Source organism: Bos grunniens, chromosome 13 (genome assembly GCF_055505025.1).
Source record: "Bos grunniens cultivar Pamir isolate PY7600 chromosome 13, Bosgru_T2T1.0, whole genome shotgun sequence".
Classification (NCBI taxonomy): domain Eukaryota; kingdom Metazoa; phylum Chordata; class Mammalia; order Artiodactyla; family Bovidae; genus Bos; species Bos grunniens.
Window position 1 is genome coordinate 31,615,873 of NC_141177.1, and position 24,710 is coordinate 31,640,582.

Below are 24,710 nucleotides of genomic sequence, written 5' to 3' on the forward strand. Positions count from 1 at the left end.
TTATAATTATCCTTAAGAAGCTATAAAGAAAGAAAATGGAGCTTAGAAAGCACCAACACCAAGAGTTCTGATATATTAAAAGAAACAGAAAAACAGAGCTCACCCGTTCAGCTCTGGGAGTTTAGCTGAGAGTAGCTTTAGAGGACTCTGTTTCTCCCCAGCAGAATGGCTCAGGACACTGAAGAGCTTCTGTGCCCTGGAGTGTCTGGAATATCAAAGGTTCACAGATTAGAACTCCATCTCCCAACAGCACACATACTTTACATAACTCGTTCTGATATTTTTAAGCCAAAGTCTTGTGACAGTCAACACTTTGAAAAGAAGCATCTCACTGACTTAAGCAAAATTCGGTGTTAATACAGGGTGACTGGTTTGCCCACATAGAAAGCTTAGCCTGAAACCTTTGTAATACTATGGTTTTCTGATTCTTGGTGGACTTCATCTGTCTTTACTTCTGTTCCCTAAGAGCACTGACTACCTGCAAACTGGCAGCACTGAAATGACTGTGTTGGCCCTTTCAGAAGCCAGGACTTCTGTGTTACATAATGCAAGTCATCCTGCAGAGACAGCAGACACACACAGCCTAGGGAAGCTAGCATAAACACTGAAGGCAGCCACTTACAATCTCTTTTGTTCCACAGATAATCCATCTTCCTGGATCACTTTTAAAGACAGCCCTGAGTTAGTCTGCTGTTGCCAGGGGGAGAAGACCTAAACAAAACAGAATTAGAGCAAAGAACACTTTAAACCCAACAACAGGATATGGAACCCACATGGGGATTTGATGGCTGCTGAAAATCTAGACTGTCAGTACAGAGAAAAACCATCATAACAAACAAGTTTGTTTCAAAAATAGAGGCCTGAAGCAATTCTGTTCTGTATTTTTACAAACTAGAATTTCTTTCTGAGTTCCTCTCCCAGGGATTCTGCTCCTTAAGAGAACAGGAAACAGAGAGGAGGGTATCACGTAATACTGTTCTGGCAGCAGGGACACGTTCTTCCCTGGTGACAGGGCCAGACAGGAGCAGTTCAAGCAACTCCTGCCTAGAGGCAGAGGAATGGCTGAAGAGAATCTCTAGGTTCCTAGACTGAAAAGACAAGTACAAGGAGGTAACAGATCAGCTGGCAGTAAGACAGAAACACAGACTGGCCCTAAAAGCCACTCTGGAGCCAAGGCTGGTTCTTGCCTCTTCCATGTTCTGTGTATCTGTCCTGAGGGAGGGACTATCCTCTCAAAAACTGCTGAGTCACACCTTTCCAAGCATCTCCACCAGAATGAGACTGACCATTTGTATGACTCTGGTTACTGCTTGGTCTCTAAGTAAGCTGTGTAGTTCTTGGTGAGCTCCCTCACTCATGCAATTTGTGCTGACAAGCTATAGTGTGCAGCCTGCCAGGTGGAACCACTCACAAGGGCAGGGCCTATGAACCATGGAGAAGGACATTTTGGGGTGGGGTAGGAAGCTCTGGAGGAGGGCATAGCAACCCAATCCAGTATTCTTGCCTGGAGAATCCCCACAGACAGAGGAGCCTGATGGGCTACAGCCCATGGGGTCGCGAAGAGTCAGACATGACTGAGCGACTAATTACAGCACAGCACAGCAAGCTCTGATCCAGTAGGTAGGGCCCAACAACTCAATAAAGTAGCTAACAGGGAAATAAGTCTAATTAGCAAAAAAGAAGATTTTTCTTAGAAGCTAAAAAGCCTTCTGTTCAGTTCCTTTAGGCTCTCATCTTTTAATGGCAAGAGCACTATTCCAGGACCCAAAGAGATTAGAAGCAGCTACACTCACAGCAGCCCTTCCCAACTCTCCCTCTCATCACCTCACTGTTAGCCCTAAGACACTGCCATACCAATTAAATTGCTAGGAAAAAGGGTAGTAATTGTTTTGCTGAATAATGATTGATGTTACCTCTGAGTAAAATGTTTGGTATATCTTGGATTTGGGGAAAAGAACAATCATCAGAAAATTGCTTGATCCATGGAAATGAACTGGAAGATGGGGAAGCAATGAACTTTTGAAGTCTATCAGAAGGGCAGCAACAACACTGGTGGAATCCTGAAGAGAAACAGAGGGAACATCACTGAGAAAAGCCATTTTGCAGGAATTTAGCCCTTACATCTAATGTCAGAACACATATGGTGAATGTCAGTCCAATTATTTTCACATTGTGTGGTTCACTGGGATTCAGTTACGGAAGTTCCTGCCAACACCCAGTTTTAGGAGATACGGGAAGTACACAGTCTTTTCTCCTGAACTGAAAATATTATCTCTCTTTCTAGGGTATTAGTCCCTTATCAGACAAATGATTTGCAAGTATTTTCTCCCATTCTGTGAGTTGCTTTTCACATTCTTGATAGTGACTTTTGATGTGGAGAAGTTTTAAACTGGACTTAATAAAGTCCAATTTATATATATTTTTCTTTTGTTGTCTCTGCTTTCGGTATCAAATCCAAGAAACTGTTGCTTAATCCTGCCTGGAAAATTCCATGGACAGAGGAGTCTGGCAGGCTATAGTCCATAGGGTTGCAGAGAGTCAGACACAACTGAAGCAACTTAGCACCCAGGCATGCATCCAGTTTTCCCAGCACTGTTTGTTGAAAAGACTGTCTTTTTTAACTGAATGATCTTGGCACCTTTGTTGAAAACCTTTGACCATATATGCAAGACTTTCTTTGGGGGCTCTCTATTCTGTTCCACTGGTCTATACATCTGATCTTATGCCAATACCACAGGCTTTATGGCACTTAGGCTTCAGTAGTTGGAGTGAGAGGGCTCAGTAATTGCGATTCCTGGGCTCTAGAGCACAGGCTCAATAGTTGTGGTACAGGCTTAGTTGCTCCAAGGCATGTGGTATCTTCCTGGACCAGGGGTTGAACCCATGTCTCCGTCACTGGCAAGCAGATTTTTTACCACTGAACCACCAGGGAAGTCTTCAACTTTCTTCTTTTAAAGACTGCTTTGACTACTTGGGCAGGGGGTGGGCGTGGGGTTTTCCCTGAGATTCCATAAGAATTTCAGGATGGGATTTTTCATTTCTTCAAAAAATGCCATTGAGATTTCAATAGGAATCTATAGGTTGCTTTGGGTAGTACTGTTATTTAATAATATTAAGTCTTCCAATCCATGAACATGGGATGTCTTACCATTTACTTAGGTCTTCTTTCTTTCAGCAATGCATTGTGGGTTTTGGTGTTTAAATCTTTCAATTCCTCAGTTAAATTTATTGAAATTGTTTTCTTAAGAACCTTTTCAGATTATTCACAGCGGGGTATGGAAATGCAACCTTTTTTTAAACTGTTTATTTTCTATTCTGAAACGCTGGTAAATTTATTAATTCTAATAGTTTGTGTATGTAGTCTTAAGGAATTTCTACATATAAAGCATGTCATCCATGAAGAGAGCTAATTTTACTTCTTTTTTTGGCCAATTAAATGCCTCATCTCTTTTTCTTGCCTAACTTGTTCTCACTAGGACTTCCACCAATACCATGTTGAATAGACATGGCAAAAACAAGTATTTTTGTCTTGTTTCTGATATTAGGGGACAGAGTTTTTTAATATTTAAGTTTTGATAATGAAAGTCATATTCATTATGAAATAAAAATTTGAGAAAAATATAAAAATAAAATACAGAAAAAAGGTTTAAAATATTAATCCCAAGTCCCATCACTCAACTTCAACTACAGCTAACACTGTTAGCTTGTTTTCTTAAGAACCTTTTCAGATTATTCACAGTGGGGTATGGAAATGCAACCTTTTTTTAAACTGTTTTTTAAACAACCTTTTTGGTTGTTTAACCTTCTAGTCTTCTGTTCCTGTTCATTGACTCCCTTTTCTATGACTGGGAAGTCATACTTACTTTTACAGCTCCATATCTTGCTTTTAAAACTTAAATTTACCATTAGTATCTACCATGTTGTTGTAAACTATCTGTCAGCATTTTCAAAGACTGCATCCCACTCCCCTCTCAGCCCACCACTATGACTGGACATTCCATATTATCAATCCTACCTCACCTTTTGTCTACTGTACCTTTTATCTACTCGTTATTAACTTACTGTTATACACGGTAGTGTAAGGCTGTATCTGTTGTGCTTCCACATATCTGTTAACTAACCTCAGGTCCTCTGAACACCCATGATTTGGCACTCAGTGCTTTCACGTTGGTAAAGACAGAGCTCGTCACAGAAATGAAATATTAACTCATTTAAAAAAAAAATCACTAAAAATGGTTTTCCTGGTTTGTGCTTTTGCTTTGAATATTTTGTAGAGATTTAAATTATTAGTCTGATAAACTTTATGCTCTTATCTATACAATGGAATACTACTCATCAAAAAAGCAATAAAAAGGAAAAACTATTGATACACACAACACTGATGAACCTTAAAAACCATGCTGAGTGAAAAATGCTAGACTCAAAAGGGTTCAGAATGTATGATGTCCACTTATATAACATTTTAGAAAATGCAAACTAATCTACAATGACAGAAAGCTAGTAAGTGGTTGCCTGAAGCCAGAAGTTGGGGAGAAATATGATCTACAAAAAGGTATTAGAAAACTTCTGGGAGGGTTGGGCATGACAAAAATCTGTATCTTGACTATGCTAGTGGTTTCATGAGTATATACATCTGTTAAAACTTTAAATGGATACAGTTAATTGTATGTATATTTTATTTAATCTAACATATCTAAAGTATTATTTTAAATGTAATCAATATAAGAGTATTAGATCTTTCACATGCTTTTTTAAGATATAGTTGATGTACAATACTATATAAATTTTAGGTGTACAACATAGTGATTCACAATTTTTAAAGGTTATAATTCATTTATAGTTAATATAAAATATTGGCTACATTTCCTGCATTGTACACTAAGTCCTTGTAGCTAGTTAATTGCATTTAAAGTATACTTCAATAAACTATCAGCAAAAATTGAAAAAATCCTTAAGTAATCAAATCTAACAAACTTTTTCTTTAGAATTTCTTGAGTCATTTCTAAGCTTAAGATTAGAATGTCTTCCTGTCCCTAAAAATTTAATAAATATTCTTTTTTATATTCTTAACTGGACTTATTGTGGTGACCATTTAATAATATACATGTCTAAGAGAGTAGATCTTAAAAGTTATCAGAATCTGAAATAGATATATGCAGTATACAATTGAATCACTTTGCTATACAGCTGAAACTACTGTAAACTGTAAATCAACTATACACCAATATAAAACAAATATTAAATTTTAAAAAGCTCTCACCATAAGAAAATAATAGCTATATTCTACTTATGAAATTTTAAAATATTTTACTTTTCTCAAAAGTACATTTTGACTTTTGATATGAGTTAAAACCCAGCCCTCACCCCAAAATGCAGTAATTTATTATACCAGCACTTAAGATTCATCCTTTCTTTCCTGATGTTGGAAGACTCTTTAACCTAATATTAAAGCCTTCACCTAACAGGACCATCTAATCTGTCTGGACGGTCTGCCTACATTTTTGAACAGCCTTAAGTTCTATGGAAGAAAGAACTCTTTCTAACTTGATAACAGAATTTATTTTCAGCACTATTTGACCAAACCACTTCACCTGGTCTCTTTCCCGGCTCCGAAACAAGCTGGTTTTGAGGCTGGGACCCTGCAGGGTGGACAGCCTGCCCTCTGCTCTGGGGTCGTACTACGATGAGCCATGCCCTGGCCAGAGAGTACAGGCTAGGGGAAAACTCACAGCTACCCACATCCCCACAAGGGAAGGGGGACTTGTTGTTGCAGACTATAGAATTAAAGGATGGTTCTGGGAGTAGAACTTTCATAGAGCTGGAGGTTAATTCTGAGTATGAGAGGGGGTGGAACTAAGCCTTCAAGGAGAAAATTAGTTATTTCTCTTCCTTTCAGGCTTTCTTATAATTCTTTCTCATGTTCAACAAGTGAGTGAAACCCCAAAAATGTCACAGGAAGCTGTTTCTTTCCAGTTCTTAAGTGGGTGAGTCTTTGTGTCTCTGGGTCAGAGGCTATCTGTGAAGGGTTACTGGAGGCCACCTTCAGCTGGTCTTCTTTGAGATAAGTTAATTGGGCATGGGTAGCTGCTGGCCCTCTTGACCAGGAAGTCATTTATACTTAACTCCTTTATAAAGTGGCAGGGTTGATGAGGCTGACAAGAGCTTCTCTCTCCATGACTTCCCTGCCTGCTTGCCTGCCTCAAGGGCAGTGCTGGTTCCTAAGCCATTGACTTGTAGTGACAGAGGGACAGGGAGTTATTTGATTTTACCCTCAGAAGTGTGAGTATCTTTCTGAACATCAAAACTTGGATTGTAAAACACCTACCCCATCATAGAACAAAATGGAATTCATGTGGTCCTTGGAAATGATGATATTTCCGTGATGACGATCAGAAAACAGAAGGCCATTAGAGAAGAAATGTACTTTTCCTGGAAGGAAAAGAGAGCTGGTCAGAGCTCCGAAGGCTGGATCCTAGTGGCCAGTATCACAGTGTTCTTCCTGCAGGTCCTAGGGCAAGCCAGAGTGGTAACTAGAGATCTTCTGCAGTGCTTAAGTTAAACAATCTTGAGCTTCTGGTTCAAGATGGTGGAGTAGAAGGACGTGTGCTCATCTCCTCCTGTGAGAGCACCAAAATTGCAACTAGCTGTTGAACAGCCATCAACAGGAGGACGCTGGAACCCACCAAAAAAAGATATCCCACATTCGAAGACAAAGAAGCCCAGCAGATGGTAGGAGGGGTGCAATCATGATAAAATCAAATCCCATACCTGCCAGGTTGGTGACTCACAGGCTGGAGAACAATAATACCAAAGAAGTTCTTGCACTATTGTGAAGGTTCTGAACCTCATGTCAGGCTTCCCAGCCTAGGGATCTGAAAAAGGGACCGGGAATCCCCAGGGAATCTGGCATTCAGGGCCAGAAGGATTTGATTACAGGCCTTCCACAGGACTGGGAGAAACAGACCCCCCAGTTGTGGAGGGCACAAACAAAATTTTGCACGCACCAAGACCCAGAGGAGAGGAGCAGTGACCCCATAGGAGACTGAAGCAAAACTACCTGTTAGTGCTGGAGGGCTTCTTGTGGAAGCGTGGGTCAGCAGGAGCTCGCCACAGGGACAGGGGCACTGGAAGGTTCCCCTTGGAGTAAACCCCACCATAGAGGCTGTAGACCTCAGGGCTGTGTGGCCTCAGCCCAAACAGCCACCAGGGAGGGAGTGCAACCCCACCCATCAGCAGATAATTGGATTAAAGCTTTATTGGGCAAGGCCCTGCCCACCAGAGCAAGACAGTTTTTCTCATCACCAGTCCCTACCATCAAGAAGCTTACACAAGACTCTTAACCTCATCCATCAGAGGGCAGACAGAAGAAGCAAGAAGAAGCACAGTCTCACAGCAGCTATAACAAAAACATATTACAGAAAGTTAATCAAGATGAAAAAACAGAAAGTTATGTCCCAGATGAAGGGACAAGATAAAATCCCAGAAAAACAACTAAATGAAGTGGAGATAGGCAACCTTCCAGAAAAAGAATTCAGAAAAATGATAGTGAAGATGATCCAGGGTCTCAGGAAAAGAATGGAGGCAAAGATTAGAAGATGCAAGAAATGTTTACCAAAGACCTAGAAGAACTAAAGAACAAACAGAGATGAATAATATGTAGAAGGAATCAATAGCAGAATAACTAAGAATGGATAAATGACCTAGAGGACAGAATGGTGGAAATTATTGCTACAGAACAGAATACAGAAAAAAGAGTGAAAAGAAATGAAGACAGCCTAAGAGAACTCTGGGCAACATTAAACACACCAACATTCACATTATAGAGGTCCTAGAAGGAGGAGAGAGAGAGAAAGAACCTGAGAAAGTATCTGCAGAGATAATAGCTGAAAACTTCCCAAACATGGGAAAGGAAACAGTCAACCAAGTCCAGGAAGCACGGAGAGTCCCAGGAAGGATAAACCCAAGGAGGAACACACCGAGACACACAATAATCAAAATGACAGAAACTAAAGACAGAGATGATATATTAAAAGCAACAAGGGAAAGATAACAAATAACATACAAGGGAACTCCCAGCAGGCTAATAGCTGATTTCTCAACAGAAACTCTACAAGCCAAAAGGGAATGGAATGACATATTTAAAGTGATGAAAGGGGAGAACCTACAACCAAGAATATTCTACCCAACAAGACTCTCCTTCAGATTTGACAGAGAGGAATCTAAAGCTTTCCAGACAAGCAAAACTTAAGAGAATTCAGCACCGCCAAACCAGCTTTACAACAAATGCTACAGGAACTTCTCTAGGCAGGAAACACAAGAGAAGGAAAAGACCTACAGAAAATAAACCCAAAACAATTAAAAAAATGGTAATAGGACCATACATATCTATAATTACTTTAAATATAAGTGTATTAAATGCACCAACCAAAAGACATAGACTGGCTGGCTGGCTGAAAAAGTGAAATGCATGCACTTACACTTACCACATCACTCTGCTTGACCCCCCAAATTGTATATAATTACTTTATATTGTTAGGTTAATCATGTTCCCATTATGGCTTGCAATTATATTTTATTTTTTGCCTGGCTATTGATTGTGAAAACTGATAAATGTCTTTTACTGTTGTGATTATATAACTATTACTCATTTAATACCATTGTATCATGATCGATCAACAGAAAAATAATAGAACTCTGTATCACCAAAACTAGGATCTAACAGAAAAACCTGTAATAACTTTTTAAAATCCAGATGCATATTAGAATTATCCTGAAATATTTTGAAGAATAAAATTGCTCTGGTATTGTTTTTTTTCTCCAGAGCTCCAGATACGTTTCTAATGAGCAGTCATGTTTAAAAACAACTGGACTGTAAAAACTTTTACTATTATCTAGTTTGTTTCACTTTTTCTATTTCATATTCAGTGCTTCCGTTTCATTATTATTTTCTCCAACTGCTCCATCTTTTTTTTTCCTATCTTTTTTTTTATGTTCTTTCTCAAGCCTTTATCAAGTGTAGTAGAAAAGCTTTTGTATACATATATATAAATATGTATATTTTAGAAAACTGATGAGTTTTTGCCTAACTAAAAAAATTTTGACATTCTGATTCCACTTGTTTGAGTTAGTATGAATAGAATGCTAGATTTCTAATTAAAAAATAGATGTGCAGCAAGCAATAAAGGTTTACTGTACAGCATAGGGAACCATAGTCAATATCTTGTAATAACCTATGATGGAAAATAATTTCAAAAATAATTATGTGTATTTGTATAACTAAATCACCTTGCTGCACACCTGAAACAGTGTAAGTCATATATATTTCAGTAATATATATATTAAAAAAATAAAAACAATCTTTATGCTGAGCCCTCTGCTCTGAGAAAGCCATGTATCCTCTGAGGGCCTCAGAGAGAAATGAGGCATCAGATACAGTCTTTGCAATAAGAATCAGAAAAAACAAGTGAATAAGCTACCAGCTGATGAAGCGAAGCAAAATTCATATTCACATATGTGTGTCTTCCAGGAAAATATACTAAAAAAGACTTTGGGTATGTCTGCTCCATTACTAAGTTAACAGATGCTCCTTTCTTCTATTTTGGCAGAAGCTGGCTCAGCTCTGAAGAGACCACATCTCTCACTTAAGGCCCAAGAAAGAGCACTGTGGCCTCAGCTGTTGAGGACTGGTGAAGGGTGCTGAAGGGCCCCTTGCCAGCATAGGAACATGTGCGTTGGGCAACAAGTGTGTTCTACTGGAGGCTGCTGTTCTGTAATTCCCAAAAACAAGATGGGTGGGACATAGACACTGAGTGTGGGTTTCTTATGACAAGGATTCAGATTTAAGGAGAGCTGCTTGCTTCCTAGGCAGCCAAGGTTACAAAGCAGCTCAATACAGGCCCTACTGAGTAGATCACAGAATGATGGACAATGAAGGTAATAAGGATTAAGGCTGGGCCTGGGCTTGCTTTGGAGAACCAAATGACACAACCAGGGCACCCATAAGACTACTAGGTAAAGTTGTTCTCTGGAACTGGTCCAAGCTGGATACTTTCTGTTCCTGTAATGGCCTTTCTTTTCATGCTTTCACAGAGAAGTGTTCCTTAGAGCTCAAGGCAAGGCTAAGGGAATACCACCAGTATGCTAAGGCAAAGTTGGTGGCTCAGAGAGTAAAGCATCTGCCTGCAATGTGGGAGACTTGGGTTTGATCTCTGGGTTGGGAAAATCCCCTGAAGAAGGAAAAGGCAACCCCCTGGAGAAGGAAAAGGCAACCCACTCCGGTACTCTTGCCTGGAAAATCCCATGGACAGAGAAGCCTCATAGGCTACAGTCCACGGGGTTGCAAAGAATTAGATACGACTGAGTGACTTCACTTTCCGGAGAAGGCGATGGCACCTCACTCCAGTACTCTTGCCTGGAAAATCCCATGGACGGAGGAGCCATGTGGACTGCAGTCCATGGGGTCGCGAAGAGCTGGACACGACTGAGCGACTTCCCTTTCACTTTTCACTTTCATGCATTGGAGAAGGAAATGGCAACCCATTCCAGTGTTCTTGTCTGGAGAATCCCAGGGACGGGGGAGCCTGGTGGGCTGCTGTCTATGGGGTCGCACAGAGTCGGACATGACTAAAGCGACTTAGCAGCAGCAGCAGCAGCAGAGTAACTTCAGTTTCACTTTTTTTTTCAAGGCAGAGGACATGAGACTAAGAAGAGGGACTGATTCCTTGAGTTGCAGTTCTAAAAAGTTAGCCCCAAAGCTCTGGAAGGCTATAATGATATGAAGAGCAAAGGCCAAGTTTTGAAGGTTTCCTGAGGAGGTGGGGTTTCAGGAGGCACAGAGGGGCCTAGTGAGTATGTGTGCTTGTGTGTGTGTATTAATGAGGTGTGGGGAGGAATGCGAGAGGTGGAGGCAGTTTTTAGGTACAAGAAGAAGGTTTGAAATCTGAATATCAACTGACGAACTAGATGAGTAGTCAGAGGGAACTAATGGCATTCTTACCAGCCAGCCCAGTTCAAAGCACTCAATGCTTCAAGTCCAATAAGGTTCCCACCCGCTAACAAGTAAAACCTAGCCTCACCTACACACAGTCTTGCCCTATGGCTCTCCTGAGTGGGGGTTCCTCATGCCCCAGCCTCATCCTGCACTCACACCAAGGTTTGTCACTGCTGTTCCCAGACCATTCCCTCCCCCTATGGCACAACACTTTCACTCCCTTAGAGACTCAAGCCTCTCCTTTCCTTCACTGCTCACATCTACTGCCCTCCTAATTATGCCACAACACTTTAAATAGCTTCTGAATGTGCTCAGTCTTCTTTTCCGAAGCCAATACTCCCTTTCCCTCTGAGATCTGGCCTTGCTGCTCCTCAATCCCAGCTCCACAGCAGCAAAGCAGCACCCAGAATGTCTTAACTTCTGAAATCTTCAGCTCCAGAACCTAATCTATGACTACAGGATGGCATCATCCTTTTAACTATCTCACTCCCCAAACTTCATTCTGTGATGTCACTGAGCCTTCAAAGCCTTTGGTTACCTCATTTTCTCTTACTGCTCAAAAATTTGACTTTCCTCTCAACTATACCCAGGGTTGATCCACAGGGACAGGGATGGGAATACATTTTACTCATAGCATGTCATATACATTATAGTTTTGCATCTTTGCAACTACCAGTGGGAGAGAATAGTATTCTTAGAGAATTGATGGGGAAACTCAAAGTTTAGCGAGATCTTCCCAAAAGTCACAGAACTACTTGTTAGTGGAGGCAAGTACAGAACACAGGTTTGTCTGATGCCAGAGCACTGTACACGCTGGCCACTTCAGTTCTCTTACATTTTTCCTTCACCTTTGCTCTCTCCACAGCCCATCTGCTGCTAACTGGATGAGGTACCTTCTCTGCTTCCTCAATCTCAAAAAGTCTTCAAGTGCTGCCTGGCAGTCCCACCATTGCTACCTCTGTCTACCAATTCCTCCAGGGCATGGCCAAAACCCTCAGCACTCTCCTAACACCACAACTTCATAAACTCCAGCTACAAGATGGCTTTACCTACTGTTACAGAGAGGGATCAACAGGTGTAATCAGGTAGAAACTGTTCCCTACCTACTGCTTCTGGGCTCTTCCATGTCCTGGGGTCACTGTCTACCTACGTATCTCCAATGTGAAGCTTCTTAAGAACAAGTACCAACTTAAAGACCTCCTAGACAAACCTCAAAATCACTCCAAAGCTTCCAGAAAAGAGCACAGATCTGAAAGTTGGCATATTCCACATAGTCACTGGGATGATGGGAAAAGAGGCAGATCAGGGAGGTCATCTCCAGCACTTTTTCTCCCTCTAGATTCTGAAGCCTCAAAACAAAATGGAAAAGAGGAAGGGAGAAATTCACAAGTATGGAAAAGCACTCACTATGGGGCCTGATCCAGGGCAAGGACTCAGTACACAAGAGCTGATTATAGTACCGGTGCAGAGACTGATGTCACAGCTACCCATTAGTTTTGCTCTGGGAATAGTAACATGTGAGATAACTGAAGTCCATCACTGGGTGGTCTGGTGCCAGTGCCCTGGTCTCTCAGATCCCAATCCACTTGAAGTAGTAATGCTTTAGGTATCTGTTCTGGACTCATGACTGTCAAACTGTGGTCTGATGGGATATGCTTTTGTAGGGGCTTCTCAGTGACTGTGGGAGCCAAATCCTAAGGTCTTCTGAACCCTGTCTTCTTATCTAATCATTGGTGCCTTGCTTGATGGGCTCCGTCATTCCTTCTCTATTCTGCGAGTCTGAAAACTCAAGGTAAGAGGAAGTTCACACTCAGTACCCAAGGAGCAAGGGGACTACATCAGGACTACTATTGACTTCTACATCCCCAGAAGTCTAACAGGAGAGGAATGAGCCCTCGGGGAAAAATAAGACACCAAGCATTAATGATAAAAATTTGGCTTTTTCTCCTTCAGACAACAGGCTGTACAAATAAAAATCCTCCAATGGCCCAGCCTGTATAAATAGGGAACACTATCACTGCTGGGAAAATATGATGCAATGGGTGGATACTCTTCATTCTGTATGTATGACAGTATGTGAAGTACTACACCACTCAGCCTAAGAAATCAAGTATTCCTCGTGCCTTTGAAGCCTCCTGAGTGTTCTTCCTCAAACATACTCTTCCACTGAAAGGGAACCAACATCCCAAATTCTATACAGTTTCACCATACTTCAATGTATCTATAAACTATATATGACTTAGTCTTGTCTGTTTTACTTTCATACGGATGGAATCTTAGCACACATTTATTCTGTGACTTGCTTACCTCTTTCAACATCCTATTCCTGAGAGTCATCTACACCATAGGTAACATGCAACTACGGGTATTATGTATGTTGTAGGTATATGCTGTCTAATTCATTCATGGTCAGTACTATAGAGAAGTTTCTTTTAAAGTGTCCTTCAACAGTTCATATGGGCCCAAGGGAACACATGAGAGGGTACATAATCAAACAGATGGCCACTGTCTGGGCCTTCCCATCACAGGAAAGTGAAAGCTTGGTCACCAGAATTCTCAAGACTTTATGCGTCAATGGTATTAGCATCTCTGCTCCTCATTGCTAAATAATCTCTGTCTGATGGAAAAAATACTCTGAATCTGTAAATTGCTACAGGAATAATGAAAGCGCTGCCTGAGTGTCAACCATTCACTAGGCTTGTAGAAGATAGTAGATATATAGTCAACTGATATTCAACAAAGGTACAAAGACAATTTAAAGTAAAAGGAGAGTCTTTTCAACAAATGATGCTAGAAAAAAATGGATATGCCCATGTAAAATAATGAATATCAATTCATACCTTGCACTGTTCTGCCCATTCCTACCAGCCACAGTGGAAAACCTCATGCTTTATAGGGATGGCAGCTAGAGATCTCAGAAGGATTTTGACTCAGTACTGGGGTAAAATTAGTTCTAAACTAAATGCTACTCTGCCTCCTGCCTGACAAAACTTAAAAAGAAAGGCCGAGATAAGACTAGAAGAGAAATATAACAATTATTATAATTGTATCACATAAGTTCAAGGCTAGAGGAAAGACAGAACTATGCTAACTTGAGACGTGAAAGATGTAAAAAGGATCTAAACAGAACTTCTAGAGATGAAAAATACATTTCCTGAGAAGAAAAAAAAAACACTGAGTGAGACTAATGACATGAGACAATTCTTGAGAGGTTAGCTATTCCATGGTACTGCTGCCTCAGATTTCATTTAGTATGGCCACGTGGCCTGCACAGGCCTTAAACTGACACTATGGGCTCTTCATGCAAGCACATGTCCTAGACAACAGCCTGCAGAGTCACAAGCAAATGTAAGTTCCTAATAAGACTTTCCCAGCAGCCCTTGTCATCAAAAGTCTTCCCCTTGTGTGCCCCTTATATAGTCAAATTGACTTCATCACCCCATGGAGCTTACCAAAACCTCCACTCTCTTTGGTTTGAATGGGCCAGTTTGGCCTTAGCCTGGGAAAACTCAAAGCACTCCACCCACAGACTTTAATTAAGGCACATACCCCAGGTCTAGCCCGAACCTTGCTTTGACCCCTCTCCCCTGTTTGTCTGTGTGACCCATCAGCGCATCCCATATACTTCCTCCTGGATTTGTGAATAATACGCTTCTCTATTTCAATTTCTTTAGTGGTCTTTTGTTGGACCTGGCTCACCATCCAGCACCTTCTGTTCCAATTAACAAATGATAATTTAAAAAACTTGTAACAACAATGCAAAACAAAAGATTAGTAAATTAAAATATGCAGAAAATATGCAAAATAAAACACAAAGAGAAAAAAAGACTAAAAATAATTGTACAGAGAATCAGGGAGTGGTGAGACAACTTTAGGCAGCCAATTGTATGTAATTGGAATCCTTGAAGCAAAGGGAAAAAACTGAAGAAATAATGAGCAAAAAATTTTCAAGTCTGAGGAAAACTCTAAATCCATTGATTCAAGAAGCTAAATAAATCCCAAGGATAAGCAACAAACCACAGCAGTCACATAAAGATCAAACTGCTTAATATCTATGATAAAAAGAAAGAAAATCTTCAAAGCAGCTGGAGTTATATAGAAAGGAACAGAGATAAGAATGACAGTAGATTTCTGCTCAAAAACAATGTAAGCAAGAAGACAGTGGAGTACAGCTACATCTGTAAAGCCCAGAAAGGAATGGTCAACCTACAGTTCTTTACCAAGTGAAAATATCTTTTCAGAAGTCCTGGGGTTTGGAACTTCTGAAATGGCTGTGAGGAGTCTGGAAAATTCTCTCCCCAGGAAACAGCCATAAAACTGGACTGACTGTCAAAAACAAAAAGTTAAGGACTCTGGTAACAGACCAAAGTTATACAACAAAACTGAAATGCATTCAAGGAATTCTACTGAAACTTGGTAAAAATAGTAGAAATTGGAATATTTTAGCTTGAGGCTATTCACATTACCTCTCTTCCAGCTCCATGGTGCAGAAGTCTTATGAGGGAGTGAGGCAGGCTTGTCAGAGTGGCTGACTTTATTTGGGGGCAAAGCACAGAAAATTCCACACAAAGAGATATCAAAACTTGAAGCAATCATAGTGGCAAACATTAAGGGAGGACCAACATACCAGAGATCTCAGTGCTGTTGATACAACCAGCCAGAAATGTAGCAGGGAAGTCAGAGGACTGAGATAAAATAGACGGCAATTACGTCTTTAGATACAGCAAGAAAGACGTGTTGCAAGGCACTATCTAGTGCCAGGTGCACCAAGGGACATATATGAAAATGCTCACAACAGCACTGTCTACAACAGCGAAAAACTATAAAGAACCCAAATGTCCACCAAGAGTCAAAAGGATAAACAGCATATCTTCACACAAAGCAATCCTATGGAATCATGAAAATGAATCAACTATATGACTACACAAAACAATCTGGATGAATCTGAGGATCAGAATACTGAGTAAAAAAGGCAAATCCCAGAAGAATACGACAGAGTATGATTCTAATTTATATTTAATTAAAAAATAAGACATTGTTTAGGGATATAGGTGTATGTGGTAAACTCTAAAGCAGGCTCCTGGGATTCCCAGGAGCTCAGTGGTGAAGAAGCTGCCTGCCAATGCAGGAGACACAAGTTCGATCGCTGGTCCGGGAAGATCCCACATGCTGCAGGGCAACTAAGCCAGTGCACTACTACTACTAAGCCTGTGCTCTAGAGGCCATGAGTCGCAACTACTGAGCCCAAGTGCTGCAATTACTGAAGCCGGCAATTACTGAAGCTCTGCAGCCTAGCCTACAGAGCCTGTGCTCCACAACAAGAGAAGCCATCATAATGAGAAGCCTGCACGTTGCAACTAGAGAGTAGCCCCCACTCACCACAACTAAAGAAAAGCCTGTGCAGCAAGGAAGATCCAGCACAGCCAAAAATAATTAAAAAAAAAAAAATGACCCTTGATAAGGTCATCATTTAATAAACAAATAAATAAAGCAGGCTCCAGAGGATTAGGTATTTGGCAGCCAGCCTGACCAAGGTCAGCAGGGTGGGGAAGAGAAGGGCATATAAAGGAAACGAATGAACAGAAAGCTGCATAACAAAAAGCCTTGTGATAGCAGAAGTCACTAACTGAGGAAGAAAAAATTTAAACAGAACTGGAAACATTTCAAGGTAAAGGAAGTACTATTCTTTTTCACTGAGCCTTCCCTAGACTGAAAAGTAAAAGACCTGGACCACCCTCCAGATGTTATCACTAACTTGTACTAGAACCTCAGGCAACTTTTTCACCTTCTATGGGGCTCAACGTATGAAGATCAATCAAAATAAGCACAATGGTGACTTTTTAAAATGTCTTCAGAGGTAAATCTGCAACAGGCAGATTTACCTAGATCCAAAGGATATTTAAACTTCAGGACCCCTCATCACCTGCTTAAGCCCCCTTCCAAGGCCCAGGAAGAGACTTATTTTATGTGTTACTTTCCTTACAAGAGCCCCAAAGAATTATAAACTTCAAGTCCTATAAAACTGACCTGAGCCCTAAAGTGGTAAAATGCTTAACACACTTCTATTTAAATTCTCTGCTCCTACTGAAACTTCTGGCCTCAGAAAACCATCTCCTGATTCAAACTACATTTTCCTCAGAAACTAAGAAAGTGTGAAATCTAAGCTCTCAGGTGTGTGACAAGGTTCGAGAAATTCCTGGTTTGTGTGCTTTATTCTTGTGTAGACGCTTGTTCCTTGGAAGGAAAGCTATGACAAAACTAGTTGTTGCTGTTGTTCAGTTGCTAAGTTGTGTTCGACTCTTTGTTCCCCTATATACTACAGCATGCCAGGCTTCCCTGTCCTGCACTATTTTCCGGAATTTGCTCAAATTCATGTCCATTGAGTCGGTGATGCCATCCAAACACCTTACCTTTTGTCAACCTCTTCTCCTCCTACCCTCAATCTTTCCCAGCATCAAGGTCTTTTCCAATGAGTCAGCTCTTCACATCAAGTGGCCAAAGAACTGAATTTTCAATTTCCACATCAGTTCTTCCAATGAATATTAAGCGTTAATTTTCTTTAGGATTGACTAGTTTGATTTGTTTACTGTCCAAGGGACTCTCAAGCGTCTTCTCCAACACTACAGTTAAAAAGCACCAATTCTTTGGCGCTCAGCTTTCTTTACAGTCCAACTATCACATATACACATAACTGCTGGAAAACCATACCTTTGATTATACAGACCTTCATTGGTAAAGTGATGTTTCTGCTTTTTAATATGCTGTCTAGGTTGGTCATAGCTTTTCTTCCAAGGAGCAAGCGTCTTTTAATGTCAAGGCTGCAGTCACCATCTGCAGTGATTCTGGAGCCCAAGAAAATAAAGTCTCTCACTGTTTCCACTGTTTCGCCATTTATTTGCCATGAAGTGATGGGACTAGATGCCATGATCTTAGTTTTTTTGCATGCTGAGTTTTAAGTCAGCTTTTTCACTCTCCTGTTTCACTTTCATCAAGAGGCTATTTAGTTCCTCTTCGCTTTCTGCCATAAGGATGGTGTCATTTGCCTATCTAAGGTTATTGATATTTCTTCTGGCCATCTTGATTCCAGCTGTGCTTCATCCAGCCTGGTATTTCACATGATATACTCAGCATATAAGTTAGAAAAGCAAGGTGACAATATACAGGCGTGACGTACTCCTTTCCCAATTTGGAACCAGTCCATTATTCCATGTCCGGTTCTAACAGTTGCTTCCTGACCTACAAACAGGTTTCTCAGGAGGCAGGTAAGTTGGTCTGGTATTCCCATCTCTTGAATTTTCCACAGTTTTTTAGTGATCCACAAATTTACCTTGATTTGTGGACCTAACATTCCAGTTCCTATGCAATATTGTTCTTTACAGCAATTGGACTTGACTTCCATCACCAGTCACGTCGACAACTGGGCACTGTTTTCACTTTGGCTCCATCTTTTCATTCTTTCTTAAGTTATTTCTCCACTTTTCTCCAGTAGCATACTGGGCACCTACCAACCTGGGGAGCTTGTTTTTCAGTATCCTATCTTTTTGCCTTTTCGTACTGTTCATGGGGTTCTCAAGGCAAGAATACTGAAGTGGTTTGCCATTTCCTTCTCCAGTGGACCACTGGAGAGTTTTATCAGAACTCTCCACCATGACCCATCCATTTTGGGTGGCCCTACATGGCAATGGCTCATAGTTTCACAGAGTCAGACAAGGCTGTAACTCATGTGATCGGTTTGGTTAGTTTTGTATGACTGGTTTTCATTCTGGTTTGCCCTCTGATGGATAAGGATAAGAGGCTAGTGGAAGCTTCCTGAATGGAGAGACTGATGTGGGGGAATCTGGGTCTTGTTCTGATGGGTGGGCCCATGCTCAGTAAATCTTCAATCCAATTTTCTACTGATCGATGGGGCTGTGTTCCCTCCTTGTTGTTTGGTTGAGGCCAAACTATGGTAGGGGTAATGGTGGTAATGGCGACCTCCTTCCAAAAGACTTTTGCCTACACTGTTGTATTCAGTGCCCCTGACCCCGCAGCATGCCACTGTGTTAACCCACGCCTCCACCAGAGACTCCTGGACACTCAAAGGCAAGTCTGGCTCAGTCTCTTGTGGGGACACTGCTCCTTTCTCCTGCGTCTTGGTGCACACACAGTTTTGCGTGTGCCCTCCAAGAGTCTGTTTTCCCCAGTCCTGTGGAAGTTCTGTAATTAAATTCCACTGGCCCCCAAAGTCAAATTCCCTGGGGATTCTCAGTTCCTTTGCCAGATCCCCAGGTTGGGATATCTGTTGTGGGTCCTAGAATTTTTTAACATTGCGAGAATTTCTTTGGTATAATAGTACTGCAGTTTGTGGGTCGTCTGCTCAGTGGCTCTATGGTGGGGCTAATGGTAACCCCCTCTAAAAGGGCTTAGGCCACATACCACATGTCCCAGGTCTGCTGCAGCCAGAGTCCCTGTCCCTGTGGCAGGCCACTGCTGACCCATGCCTTGACAGGAGACACTCAAACACTGAAAGGCAGGTCTGGCTCAGTCTCTGTGGGGCCTTTGGGTCCTGGTGCACACAAAGTTTTGTTTGAGCCCTCCGGCATCTCTGGCAGTTATTGGGTTTGATTCTAAATGTGGTTTTGCCCCTCCTACCATCTTGTTGGATCTTCTCCTTTGCCCTTCGACATGTGGTATCTTTTTTTGGTGGTATCCAACATTCTCCTGTTGATGGTAGTTCAGCAGTGAGTTGCAATTTTGGAGTTCTCGCAGAAGATGAGCACATGTCCTGCTCTGCCATTTTTAAATTACTTGTAAGTGAGCATGTGATTTCCACCTGATTTAATTTTCTTTAGTCCCAAGGGTTCAAAGCCAGAGAAAAGGCACTGGTCTGGGCTGCTGGCATGTTCATTCTTCAGAATCAACTGGGAATCAGTTCAAAGGCAAATCAACAAAAGTCCTGTATAGTCAAAGCTATGGTTTTTCCAGTAGTCATGTATGGAAGTGAGAGCTGCACCATAAAGAAGGCTGCTGCTGCTGCTTAGTCACTCAGTCGTGCCCAACTCTTTGTGACTCCATGAACTGTAGCCTGCCAGGCTCCTCTGTCCATGGGATTCTCCAGGCAAGAATACTGGAGTGGATTGCCATCCCCTTCTCCAATAAAGAAGGCGGAGTGCCGAAGAATTGATGCTCTTGAACAGTGGTGCTGGAGAAGACTCTTGAGAGTCCCTTGGACTACAAGGAAATCAAACCAGTCAATCCTAAAGAAAATTCACCCTGAATGTTCATTGGAAAGACTGACGCTGAAGTTGAAGCTCCAATACTTTTGTCTATCTGATGCAAAAAGCAGACTCATTGGAAAAGATCCTGATGCTGGGAAAGATTGAAGGTAAAAGAAGAAGGCAGCAGAGGAAGAAATAGTATCACTGACTCAATGGACATGAATTTGAGCAAACTCCAGGAGACAGTGGAGGACAGGGGAGCCTGGCATGCTGTAGTCCATAGGGTGGCAAAGAGTCGGACATGATTTAGTGACTGAACAACAACAGAGATCTCAGGATAGACTGAATCTTGCTGGATAACTCAATACAGTGTAAGATTATTTTTTTAACAAGGCCTTTTGCTAAGAAGGTGAAAACTGATTTTGGCAAATATCCTTGCTAAATATTATAACTGGCTCAACTATGACAGAGTATAACTGTCTCTGTGTTGTGTCTACAAGCTGATTTTAAAACATTATGCAATTCTGCCTCAAGGCTGGGAGTACTGTCACACACACTCTTGTTTTCAGCAAATGTTCCTAACTTCCTGGTCTTCTGCACCAGGATCTGGAGAGGCAGGAATGCAGGGGCCACAGCACAGTCATGATAGTGAACGCTACCTGGCATTTTGTGGATCGAAAACCAGAACTCCTTGTGTTTTGTCTTCTGTGACAATGGAGAAGCTAAAGTTTAACCAGTGATCTGAGAACATGGAGAGCAACTTGCCACTGGAGAGAATTTTCAAGAAGAACAAATTATCCAGAGAGAGAATCTGCTTAGTAAAGGATGAGGAATTTGTGGAACAAAAAAGGCTTATCTAACATGGAAAGAATAGGACTCATAAGAATACGTTATTTTGAGGAGACCAAAAGGAGTATGGAATGAATCCCAGGAAATCCATGCAAGACCCACAGAGTTCTTGAGAACTTTAAATCAGCAGAAATACTGCCAGTTTGGATTGAAGGGGATAGAGAGAATAGAAAATGAAAGGAGCCTGTTGGACCCCCAAAATTCTAGAGGCAAGAAGCAGGCTGAAAAACTAATAAGCTACAAAGTGTCACCTTCACGAAAAGGAAGGATGACACAGGTATAGTCACAAACTAAGAGGGTAGAGTCATGAACCCAGGAGGCAGAACTAAGAGTTTAACAAGTAGAACAAAGAACCCAGAGGACAGAGCTAAGGGTCTTGGAGGGCTATTCCCAGGCCTTGAAACCTAATCCAGGAGCTGGAGTTTGCCTAGCTTAATTTCAAAGTTGTCTTGGGCTTGGGACTCCTTTTTAATATAAATGTCTATACCCTATACTACTCCTACCTTGTACATTGGGAGGGCTAGGGAAGATAAAGAGCCTCTAATTTCACAGGTCCACAGATGGAAAGGAATCTTGTTCAGGAGCTGTACTTTATGAATTACAAGCCAGCGCCTCACCTACAGCTGATTTAGATAATCTTGATGATGAGATTTTTGGATTTTTCAGCTGGTCAGAGTTAAGACTTTGAATTGCTGCCATAATGGAATGAGGCTCTTGGATGGGGGTTGATTATATCTTTCATGTGAGAACTGTTGGGGTCAGAGGGCATACTATGGTAGGCAGAAATTTAAGACAGCCCCCATGACCTTCAGCTTCTTAGGTTACTCCAGTGTTTGTGTAACATCATATAGCAAAAAGGAGATTATGTGATTGGGTCTCCTCCAATCACATGAGCCCTTTATAAGCAGAGTTTTCTCTGGGTGGTAGAAGAGGAGTTCAGAGAGATTAACAGTGTCAGAGATTCAACACGATGCAGGTTCTTTCACAGGGCAAGGACCTCTGGAAGTAGGAGCTAAGACTGCTTCCAGCTGATAGCCAGCAACAAAAAAAAGAACCTTAGTTCTCCAGTCTGAAGGAAATGGACTCTGCAAACAACCTGGATGAGCCTGGGAGCAGGTTCTTTCTCAGAGACTCCAGAGATAAGCCCGCTGATGCCTTGACTTCAGTATTATGAAACCCTACACAGAAATCTAGCAAAATTTGCCTGGACTTCTGACCCACAGAACTGTGAGATAATAAATGCATGTTGTTTTAAGCTATGAAATTTGTGGTGATTTGTTACACAGATATAAAAAACTAATCCAGATTTTGTTTTGGCCCAACAGAACCTATTTCTGGACATGCTGCTGCTCTAGCCCATCCTGAGAGCAATCCTCAGGCAGCAACAAGAGGACCAGTGCAGTTGGCGGCAGTCCTTTCTAGCACAAGTCTCCTCATCTGGAAAATGGACAGATCAAAAGAGAAAAGCTGTGGGAAAACACTTCTACACTCAAAAGTTTTTTCAAATATCCCATGTATCATTAATTACAACATTCATGTCAAAACCTGTGAAAGAGGGACCCAGACAGAGTAAAAAACAGAAAAGTCAGAGCTGCTCACCTTCTTCAGGCAAAGATTGTGAATTACTAGAATAAAGGTATGCTCCTTCTCCTCTAGTTAGAAAAGTACCCAGGAAACACTCATCTCCCTTGAAAAAACAAACACAAAGAGCAGGTGATTTATAGCATAAACACTGACAGAATCAAAATTTCTGTCCACGTTTGTATGTCTACAAAAGCTGCTAAGTCAGCCTCAGATATACTCAACTTCTCTTCCAGTTCTTGGCACTTCTTGGCTCTTTGCCATATTACTGGCACCTGTGACTTATGCTGAGAAGAAAAATGTTAAGGTCCTCTCAGTCTAGGCACCATGGTCTGCAATGCTTGTCCATATTCCAGTAAATTTATATCCTCTGATAACAGAGGTGGCTTCTCCTTGGCCTAAAGCCTTGACCTTCAGTTCTATATGTCTCAATTTGAGAACTGCTTCTAAAAGTACTGAGAGATTTTGAAAAAACACGGAAAGGTTTAAATGGCAGTAAGAATCCCGCTTGTGTACTCCATACGTGGTTATTTCTAGAGCTCTGCTCTGAAGGGGAAGAATACAACAGGAATTGAGACAAGGAGGTATAGAACCCTTAGATTAGCAGTAAGATGAAATATGTTAAATTGTTTTTATAAATTGTTTACATTTCATCTTGACAACATTAAGAATAAGAAGTCTGCTTACCAGAACTGACTGCTGGGTTTTCTCAGACAATTTTACTTCAATATCTTCTACCTGTGTCCAAAAGGAGTACAGATTTTCAATTCACTGCTTCAAGGGCATAAACTCTGCTAGGTCTCCCCCTGTGTTCACATATTTCTAAGAGAGCAGTCTCTCTGTCAAATCCAGGGTTCTCAGGCCCTGATGGCTGGCAGACCTGGTTGCTGGATACCAGATGCAGAGCACAGGCCATGGTAGGCTCCCTTACAGGGACATGAAGTCCAGCTAAATGAGCCTACATTATGTGGAGAGAGTATGTTAGTCTCCACTTACATTTCATTTTGGAGAAAACGAATTTTAGGGATGAAGGAAAGAGAACATACTAAAATATTTTGAATGTGTTCTCATTTAAACATGTTCACATTAGAGGATGACTTTTGCTTGTCTTTATTCAGTTCAGAATTGTAGAAACAGAATATAAACAAATTCTGAAATAGGTACTTAGACCATTACTAGTACTTTGTGTCCCAAGGCACCAGAGATTCAGACCGAGTCCCACAGATGAAGATGGGACCTTTCCACATGTAGAGACATGGTTGTAAAAACTCAGCAGCAACTATTCTGACAGAAAAGGGAGCACACGATCCACTTTTCACTTCCTGTGTGACCCTGGACAGGTTGGGAGATTTCTAAACCTCAGGCTCCTCATCTGTAAAATGAGGATATTAACTTCTTCCCTTGACAATTTAACAGGGACCCAGATAATTTACTTTCTTTTGGAACTTTCCCCAGATTACACGTTAATGAAATTAGATTCATTTGCATAGAGAAGAAGAGCAGAGATAAAAACTTCTATCTGAACAGTGGTTAGGTCAGGATCTGACATCCCACCAGAGACTCGTCCTTAAATTTTCTCCCCAGTTTCTCCACGTTTATCTCCGTTTTCACCTGATGAATGATACTAACCAGCCAGGAGCAGAATCTGGGTATGGCAGCTGTCAGGATTATAAAGCTGGTTTCTGTGATAACAGTGCCATCTGCAGGAAGACCACAGACATGTCGGTTACTGCCCACCACCAGAGCCCACCTTGCAGGCCCCTGACTGCTTCCCATCCTCAAGAGTGAGAGCTCCTCTTACTAGGATACAAAGTCTGATGCCTTCAGAAAATGAATTCCTCATATGGGGACAAGAACCTAATGAGGGGATGGAGAAAGGCTTCCTCATGTGATTATTCTTTTTAAGACAAATAGAAATACATATTTAAATACAGAGTCCTTTTCAATCCATGCTTTTAATTTTTGCCAAGGTAGTACAGGTGTTTGCATTAAAAAACCAAACAAAAATTATCAAGGTCATCAAGCTCTGGATATTATCATTCTATAGAATTTTTTGCTACCATAATGGATAAAAAAACTGATCTAACTATTGC

General features: G+C 41.3%; 1 protein-coding gene across 20 annotated transcripts in view; it reads right to left on the reverse strand.

The window, feature by feature from the left end:
* Window positions 1-24,710, reverse strand: part of DNAAF9 (dynein axonemal assembly factor 9) — a 167,185-nt gene that overhangs the window by 46,206 nt on the left and 96,269 nt on the right. For all 20 annotated transcript variants that reach the window (XM_086333297.1, XM_086333296.1, XM_086333314.1 and 17 more), the window contains 7 exons: window positions 24,247-24,317; window positions 23,305-23,355; window positions 22,636-22,723; window positions 6,326-6,429; window positions 1,914-2,060; window positions 623-711; window positions 104-205 (listed from right to left, as the gene is read on the reverse strand). In XM_086333297.1, the coding sequence (XP_086189423.1) occupies window positions 104-205; window positions 623-711; window positions 1,914-2,060; window positions 6,326-6,429; window positions 22,636-22,723; window positions 23,305-23,355; window positions 24,247-24,317 (652 nt within the window). The remainder of the gene's footprint in view (window positions 1-103; window positions 206-622; window positions 712-1,913; window positions 2,061-6,325; window positions 6,430-22,635; window positions 22,724-23,304; window positions 23,356-24,246; window positions 24,318-24,710) is intronic.